This window comes from Macrotis lagotis, chromosome X, assembly GCF_037893015.1.
Source record: "Macrotis lagotis isolate mMagLag1 chromosome X, bilby.v1.9.chrom.fasta, whole genome shotgun sequence".
Taxonomy (NCBI): domain Eukaryota; kingdom Metazoa; phylum Chordata; class Mammalia; order Peramelemorphia; family Peramelidae; genus Macrotis; species Macrotis lagotis.
The window spans coordinates 637,411,130-637,420,648 of NC_133666.1; the positions used below are offsets into that span (position 1 = coordinate 637,411,130).

A 9,519-nucleotide genomic window follows, 5' to 3' on the forward strand; every position below is an offset into this window, starting at 1 on the left:
TCCTCTTTTAAAATTTTTGCCATAAGGAATGACTACTGGGGAAGGGGAAATATATTGGTCACCAATATATGAAAAATCAGATATCAGCAAAAGTAAGAGAAAAATGACTTTTTAATGCCAGAGCTAGTTTAACCCCTTTATTTTACAGATGAGAAAACTGAGGAGGGAAATAATATGCCCAGTATATTACAGAGCAAGTCAAAGACAATACTGAAACTAAAGCTTTGATTTTCTGATTCCTGGTCCAAAGGTTTTCTCCTTTGTTATTCAATATTGAACTGGGTTCCTGATTCTCAGAGCATTTTTCTGATTTTCAGAGGTTTCAACTAGAGGAGAGGTGACTTAAGTGAAAGAATAAATGACTTTAAAGATAGGGCAGCCTGAAGTTTTCTTTTACCAAAAAATAGGATATTAATTGAGCAAAGAATTTTTCTGAAGAAAAGTAAATTAACACTTAAATATTTAAGATCATTAACTAAAAATTTTTGAAAAAATATTTCATTTTTCATAAAAGTTAATTAGTTGAACCTCCTTCTCCCATAAAAGACCAGGCCTATTTCATGAATCACATATAGTGAAACTTAACTAAAGTGTTGATCCTGTTGCAAATGGATGCATTTATAAATGAAGCCACATTATCATAAGGGCCACAGTTAATCCACCTTATACTGAATTTAGGGCTTATAAGAAAAGGTTAGAGAATGAGTCCAATTTTCACTTTAGCAATAGTAATTCATTTATTTTACATACAAAGATCTCATTTGATGATTATAATAGCTCTTTTGGTGAGACAGGGTAAAAACTATTATCCCCATTTTATAGATAGAGAAGAAGTTAAGGCTCAAGGAGGTAAGAGGATTTGCCCAAATCAGTTATTTTATGATTTAACTAAGGCTTGAACCCAGTTCTCTGATGTCACATTTTTTTCCAACCATACTGCTTCTTGCAAAATATGTCCCCAAAATATGATTGCTGTCCTCAGAGAACTTTACATCCTAGTTGGGTTACTTGTGGTATAATAAAAAGAGAACTTCTTTTGGAAACAGAAGTCTGGTTTCAAGTCCTAGGTCTTCTATTTACAATTAGTGTAATCTTGGGAATGGTATAACCTCTGTTGTTTTACATTTTCTCATCTGTAAATTGGAGATAATAACATTTGCATTATGTACTTCATAGAATTGTTGTAAGGAAAGTGCTTTATATACTACAAAAAACCTTGATGGTGGAAGCTACTGTTACCTACTTCTCAGAGTTTTTATGAGGATCACATGATCATAGATTTAGAGCTGGAAGGAACTTTGTAGAGCACCTAGTCCATCACCCCTTCATGTCTTTCTTCTCCTTCTCTCTACTTACCCCCTTGTTTTATAGATGAGGAAGCTGAGACCCAGGGAATTATAGGATTTACTTAAAATCACATGGGAATCAGAGGTGACATTTGAACCTAATTCTCTGACTTCAAATCTAGCTGTTTTTCTTCTTTATCACACTACCTTCCCAGGATACATTATATGAAAATGCGCTTGTAACCATGAGGCATTATAGAAATTTAGCTGTTAATGCTAATTGGGAAATACACATGTGCAACATAACAATTAATTTACAGTTATAAAGATAGAGGGTATAGATAGGAAAGCAGAGAAGAAAGGAATCTTTAGCCAGAATCTCCAAAGAAGACTTTAGGACAAGATCACATCAGCTAGAACTTGACTGACAGGACCTAATTTAATCATCTGAATGCTGTGAGTTTTCTTCTTTTTCCCAGACCTGAATAAAGCTTGTGGGAATGCAATGGATGCTCATGAAGCTGCGCAGATGCATCAGAACTTCTCCCAGCAACTTCTTCAGGATCACATTGAAGCTTGTAGCCTTCCAGAACACAATCTGATCACGGTGAGGGAATTTGGGGGAGAAAGATATGTTTGATGGCCAATGTTGCAATGTCTTAGCTGATACTGTCATTGTCATCATCATCATCATCATCATCATCATCATCATCATGACATTGTCATGGTTGTAGACTGGTGAGCTGCCTTCTCCCTTCCCATATACCCAGGCTAGCCCTTGGGAGATGCCTGCCCCATCCCTGCCCCAAGAAAACCAGCTTTCATTATCTACCTGTGGCCGATCTGTAGCATCATCTTTGGATTTGCAATCATAGAATCTCAGCACTACAGAGGGACCTCAAGGGTCATCTAATTCAACCAGTCTCCCAATGGAGAATTCTCTAAAGTATCTTGAAAAGGCAAAGAGAAGAAAATAAGCAGTTATACAACACATGTGCTTGATTGGCACTGTGCAAATATTGTCTCATTCAGCCCTTACAACAACTCTGCCTGGTAGGTGCTGTTATTATCCATCCCCATTTTACAGTTGAAGAAATTGAGGGAGAGAAAATGACTTGCTCAAAGTCCCTAGTGAATGTCTAGCCAGGTCTTTGATTCCAGATCCAGCACTATCTAGCTGCCTGTAAGGGTAACTTTTTTGCTTGAATAACTTTGGTACTAGGGAGCCCAATATTACCTCAAAAAAGAGGCCCATTTTATTCCAGGACAGCCTTGATAGTTAGAAAATGCTTCATATTAAACTGAAATCTGTCTCCTTGTGATTCCCTATCATTTGGTCCTGGCTTTCTCTCTCAGGTTTACTCTTCTTTCCCTACAACAGTGATCATATCCTCCTAAGTCTTCTCTTCTGTAGACTAAATATCTGTTTGCTTCAATTGGTCAGTATGTACCCAGGTTTCTGATTCCTTTTCCCATTCTTGTCACCCTTAACTGGTTGGGTTCAGACCTGAACAGAATGCTTCAGATAAGGTCTGATCAGGAAATATGAACAGTGATTTACTTCTTGCCAAAGAATAGCATGTTCTTCATTTTCCAGGTTGTAAATTCCATTTTCTTTCATTTCCATGCATGTTTTCCAGTGGACAGATGGGCCACCCCCTGTACAATTTCAGGCGCAGAATGGACCTACCACCAGCCTTGCTAGTCTCCTGTGAAGGAAAACTCTGCTAAAGTGACACTTGCAGCTTGGCCCCCTGGGCAGAGGAAAATCTATCGTGGGGGACTTTTTCCAGGAGGGGAAAATGAGGAATTTCCTGTACAGCCAAAAGCCTTAATCAAGATTAAACACAACCTACATTTCAAAGACTCAAAAAGGACATTTTAAGCTGCTTTTAAAGATGAGAGGTGTGTGTGTCCCTTACACACAACTTCTGGATTTTTAACTGTAATTGATGCTTCTGGTTTTCCTCAGTACAGCCTGGTACAGGATCCAGAGCACTGTCAGGGGATATTGGAGGGGGGAGTCTGTCTTTCCTCATTTACCAAACATCCACTATGTGAAATTCTCCAACCCACTCTTGGTGTTGATTTTTCTAAATCATCACTTGGAAACGGATTCTAACCAGATTGCCAATCACTGCTCTAAATATTGAAGTCCTACCTGAAATGAAGTGCTTCTGGTTGGAGTAGGGCTGGGAGTGGGGAAGAGTACTACAAGGCTCCAAGGAGCCTTGGGTGGATTTAATCATGACTCTGTGCCTGAGAGGGCTATGGAGCTGGCAAACCTTATAATACTTCTCTTAGGGAAGTCCCATGTCTCAATCCTGTTCTGTAGCAAATCACTGAGTGCACCCAGATTAAACCAGTTCTCTAGCGAAGGTGAAAAGTAAGGTTGGTTACTTTTTAACCTTTCATTGCCTGAGTGAGTAGTAGCCATGTGTTGTGAGGGAGGGGCAGTGTCCTCCTCCCCCAAATAACCCTTTAATGCATCACTTAGACAACTTTAAAGAATAAAGCTCGAAGCTAAATTTATCTTAACCCCAACATTCAGATTTGAGGCAGATAACCTGGAGGAAATAAATCACATTGGAAAAAATGCACAATTGTACAGAAAATGGCTTTTTTAACATAGCTTTTGAATATACCATTATTCAATAGGCTTTCAGACCTGTATTACATTGAACTTTTCAGGCTCACTTAGAAGTCCAAGAATGCCAGCTTCCAAGTGTAAGGCACCTTGATCTACTACACTGTTCTGTTGTGTATATTATTATACATAAATATATATATATGTATGTATGTGTTGTGTACTTATATCTACAGAGCTAGAGGCTTGTGTTTACATTTCCTCTAATAGAAACTGATTGGGGGAGGTTTTGTGAGGTTCCTCACTTTGATTTAAACCTATCCCTCTGCCAGCTTGGAATGAAAGGCACATTGAGGAAGCACTATGTGTTCTCACCTTTGAAAACATGTTTTGGGTAGCAAAACATTCCCTTTTAAAGGGCCCAAGGATTAATGGTTTTGGTTATACTGACTAATAGGGCCATGTGGGTGGTTTGCACTGAAAATGACAACTGTCCAAAGATCTCAGTTTTTATTTTGCAGGCAAACAACATCAATAAATGATTGAACTGAAGTAACCCACAAATTCAGTGGGCCTAAGATAGGCTAAGCAGGATACTCCACTCGGTTATTGGCATGCCAGTGAGCTGATATAGAAAGACAAAGAGTTTCACATGAAGCACTTCCCCTAGATGCTTTCCAAGGGTGGCCATTGTTATTGGTTTCCTGGCCTAAATTGGAAACCTTATTAATTCCTTCCTTTTTGGGTAGGCCAGAGATTCAAAGGAAAGACCCTTTTGGGTCTCTTCAGGAGCACTGGTAAAAGAGTTCTTTACGTTTTTTTTTCCCCAAACTACCAGTACTTACTGAGCCAGCTAGTCCCTATGTCTAAGGTTGGCAAAGCTCTCAGGACAGATCTTGATCAAAATCAGTTGAACTTTTATTTCTTATTTGGGATGATCTCTTTCAGGAGGGAAGCTAGCAGATTTATTTATTTTTCTTGTTTATTCATCTTTGGGAAGCCCAAGTTGAAGTAAGATGTCCTATCACGAATAGCATTATTACCCCTTTGTAAAGGAAAATATGTTGGAATTTCCTGGTCAGAAGTGCCCAACTATGCATTCAGTACTAACACCCACAATAATGACAGCTTACTTAAGTGAACAGGTGATGCTCGCCCACCCACCTTTAATTAAAAATGAGTAAACTCTTCTTTGATTAGTTCATTAGGAACTACTGTCTCAGAAACAAGTAATATCTACATATCTTGAATTATGTAAGAATGCTTTTCTTTGTTTTGAAGGCCCGAGAAAAGGGTGAATTAGGAGAGCCTTGGAATTAGAATGTTGAATTGGAGGAGATCATTTAGTGAAATCCAATCTTACAGTAGAGAAAACTGAAGCAGAGACAGAAAGTGACTTGTCTGGTCATATAGATAGTCATTTTCCCTTCTCATGGAAAATGTGGCCTTCTCTGTGCAGCTTTTGAAAAGTCCTTGATCCTAGGTCAGCTTTTGAAATGCCTTCTAGTCAGTAGGAGTTAAACAGAAGCCCCAGTACAGTATAACAGAAAGAATCATGGGACAGGAGTAAGGAAACCTGGATTCTCTTTTCAACTCTGTCATTAGTTAACTAGATGTGTGCTCTTGAACAAATGATTTAAATTGTTTGGGCTTGGAGACTGGACAGAGGTAGACAGGGAATGGCTGTAAGAAGAGGAAAGTCTGTCAAATACTAAATGATCTCTAAGATCCCTTAAAGCCCTAATCTTTGATTCTTTGAAGGCTCTGGGCTCCATATTGGTTCCCTGTCTCTTAAGTGTTAGACATCCTTCATATATAACATCTGTCCTGTTTGAGAGAGGTGAAAGTCTTCCAGGGAGTTCTTGGCACATAAGTCTCTCTTTGCAAATACCTGGTGGAAATATCTCCTGCAGCTCTTGGTCTTTTGTTACTGCAGAAAGAAGAAGCCTCCCCATATCAACTAACATTAAAGCAGATTGGAGCCAGTAAAGGCTAAAGTGAAAAATGAAATTGCCTTACAGACAGACTGCAAGGACTCCCTTCCTTCCCTTTACTGTGGCTTTGTTCTGTCCTCTCATAATATACAGACTTCACACTCTTCTGACCCAGATGAACTAATCTCTGAGTCCCACTGTTTTCATTGTCTTGTACAGAGTTATGATTGGGTGTGTATTTATTTTATGGCATATAAACATGCTTCTAGGGCATTCCTATGTAGACAATTTGAAGTACAGGCCTTGTACTCTTGGTATTTAATGATCCACCTTAACCTTGCTTATATCAAACTATATGAATACATGTACAAGGCATGCCCCCTTTAGTGTCACCTTCCCAAGGGATCCTAAAATAATAATGTTATATATATGTATGTATGTATGTAAGTATACATGTACATATATTGCTTACTTACGTGCCAGGTACTTGATCTAAGAGCTTTATAGTTGTCTCATTTTGATTTTTACATAAACCCAGGGAGGTAGTGACTATTACTATCCCCATTTTACAGAAAGGACCAAGGCAAATATTAGGTAATTTGCCCAGGGTCACACAGCTAGTTAGTGTCTGAGATCAAATTTGAACAGGTCTTCCTTCTATATACTGTGCCACATAGATGCTCCAAAAAGGGCCTTAGAGTTCATCTAGTCTGATTTCTTTATTTTACAAATGAAAAAACTAAATTCTAGGGATGGAACTTAACCAAAGTGTTCTACAGTAAGAAACAGAACCTGGTCATCCAATTCCAAGCAAATTCTCCTTTATAGCACAACCTCCCTCAAAAGTAGCTGGCTAGAAAGGATTTTTTTCTCCAAGTTTCCAGGTGAGACAGGTAAGATGTTCTTAACATATTTAAATAAGGACTGAGCAGCATTCCAGTCCTCTACCTGGACAAATGGTTAGAATTTGTCAGCTATTTTTATAAATTTGATATCCTAATAAGGAATCTCATTGTACTTTTTTCTCTCCTTTGAATTCTTTAAGGTCATAGAGATCATGAAGGGAAAGATAATAGCACGGTCAGTCCTAATTAGTAAAGATCAATACTAGGTCACCTAACCTCTTATCTTCATGCATTGAGGTAACAGACCTTCCACTGAATTAGAAGTCATAGAATTTTTTTAATTGGCAGGGATCTTAAAGGGCATTAATTTCGCACATAATGGAATAAAATTCCCTCTACTGTATCCCTGGCCAATGGTCATTAATTAGACAGTTTGTGTCATTGCTGGACAACTCAAGTGATCAGAATTCTTAGGTTTAAACTAAAATCTGTCCTTAAAATTTCTACTCTAATTTCACCTTATTATTCAAAACAAGGAAAGGGTGCAAAAATGTACAAACCTTTCAGGCTTTCAAATATTCCCATTATCTTCATCCAACTTCTCTTTGTCAAGCACAGGTATAGTGGTTTGGGGGCTCCATCATGAGAATGAGCAGCAAGCAAGACAGAATTTGAGGAGAACATAGGCTATATCAGAGGGCAGATAGATGATTCTGTTTTTTTTACATTGAGGTGTAGTGTGGAAAAATGTCTTTTTCACATAGCAATTGGGCAGACCCTTTCATGACTGAAAAGACAAGATCTCTGCTTTTGGCAAGTAGTAAGCTAAAGAGTAAAGGGAAGGATGATTACTAAAGCAGTCAAGGAAAGATTGGATTCAGAAGTTTTACTTGTCTTTCAGAATAAGCATCCTGTGACCTGTATTTTATTGCTGTTTTTATTTGGTTAATAAAGTGTTTTTGTTTTGTTTTTAGAGACTACTTGCAGAGGGACTTTGTTACAAAACCCAGAATTTTGGGAAATTAAGGTTTTTCAAATCTCTATTCATCACAAAACTAGTGAATCCTAGAATGTCAGGGCTGGAAGGATACATCAAGCAGAATGTCAGAGCAAGAAAAGACCTTAAGATTTAGAAAAGGAATAACTTGTCACGAGTACATGAGAGAGGCAGCATGACATAGTAGAAAGAGAACTGGCCTCTGAACCATGAAGACATACCTGCTGTGTCACCCTAAGCAAGCTAGTTGACCTGTCTGCTCCAGAAAACTGAAATTATAAGTTGTAAAAATACTTGCTGATCAAAATTGGTGGGAGGAGCATCCTCAAAATTCTCTCCATGAATGAAACCAGAAATCTAGACTAATAGAAGAAAAAAAGATTGGCCACATAAACATATATCTTGATATGTATAAGCTTAATGTTTTTTTTTAAATTTAAATAATTAGTCATTGGTCCATGGACACCTGGAAGCAGGTACACAACAGAAGGGGCAGGCAGTCAATGAGGTGATACTAGTCTATTTATTCATGGGTGTTAGTTACATTAGTGAATATGTTTTACTAAAAATCTCAGGTGGACCACATGTCCTAGAATTTCAGGGTTTACAGGGGCTTTTGATCTCATGTAATCAAGCAAGATCACACAACTAGTTAATGTTAGAGGTGTGAAAAGTTCTCTTTAAGTTGTAGTACCACTGCTGTCTCAGAAATAAGGCCTACGTATCTTGAATTATGTGAAAAGTATCCAACTTTCACTGCAGTTTACTCTAACCTTACTCATCCTCAGTTCCCTGTGGTTATAAGCTTTTGTGACTTGTCTAAATTTTGTATTTTTCCCTAGCACCTAATAAAGGGCTTTGCATAGTAGGTGCCTAACAAATGTTTGCTGAATAAATAAATTTTAAAGGTGGGAACAATTTATTTTTGGGGCAGTGGGAAAATCATTCTTTTTCAGTTTGTACAAAAATATAGATATGGTGATAAATACAAACTTCTTGGTCACTGTGGCTAAAATCATCCTTTTGTTGCCTAATTAATTCTATTTGTTACATTAAGAGATTTTAAACATTCTATGTATAACATAGATTGTGTTTTCATTTGTTTGTTTTTTCCAATGTTACCTGTGCTTGTAAATTCTGCTGAGGCTTTTAACCCAGAGAAACTACATGTATATACAATAATGTTGCTGTATAATAAGACATAACCACTTGCCTTAGCGTGTCTATTGTTAAATTCTTTTTTCTTCTATATTAGAATTTTAAATAAAATAAGTTGACTGGAAACCCTCACAATTCTTGAATTCTAATTTTAAATATTTGCAATATGTTTTACCAGTTCCAACCATCCCTTATCAAGGACTCAGAAAATCTCCAAAGAAATGAAATTATTTAGGGAAGTCCTCACATGAAAGATCAATCCACTGTGTAATATCACTAAGTGTTAATTTTTAACTTCTTTTTGAAGGGGTAAAAAAAAAGGGGAAATCACTATCTTATCAAGAAGCCTATTCCATAGCTTTGTTAGGATTTTCTTCCTGAAATCAGGTGGAAATTTGCCTTTATACCCATTTAGTCGTAATTCTGCCCTTTGGAGCCAAGCAAAACCAATCTAATCCCTCTTTCAAATGAGAACTTTCCAAATATCTGAATTTCCTTACATTGAGCCTTATATAGTATTATCTCCAGTCCTCTCACTTTTCTGATCATTCTTTTTCTGGATATACCCCACTTTATCAATATCTTTTCTAGATTCTGTTAATGAAGGTTATATTTCAACTCAAAGTACATTTTGTTGATGAATCATTTAGTCATGTCAGGCCCCATTTGTGGTTTTCTTAACAAAGGTCCTGGGGTATTTGCCATTTCCTTA

At 37.4% G+C, this 9,519-nt stretch overlaps 1 protein-coding gene across 1 annotated transcript in view; it reads left to right on the forward strand.

Moving 5' to 3' along the window:
- MAU2 (MAU2 sister chromatid cohesion factor) overlaps positions 1-8,954 on the forward strand; it is an 88,979-nt gene extending 80,025 nt beyond the window's left edge. Inside the window, exons 18-19 of the mRNA XM_074204200.1 lie at positions 1,766-1,893; positions 2,927-8,954. Of these exons, the coding sequence (XP_074060301.1) occupies positions 1,766-1,893; positions 2,927-3,001 (203 nt within the window). The 3' untranslated portion in view covers positions 3,002-8,954. The remainder of the gene's footprint in view (positions 1-1,765; positions 1,894-2,926) is intronic.
- The last annotated feature ends 565 nt before the right edge of the window (positions 8,955-9,519 follow it).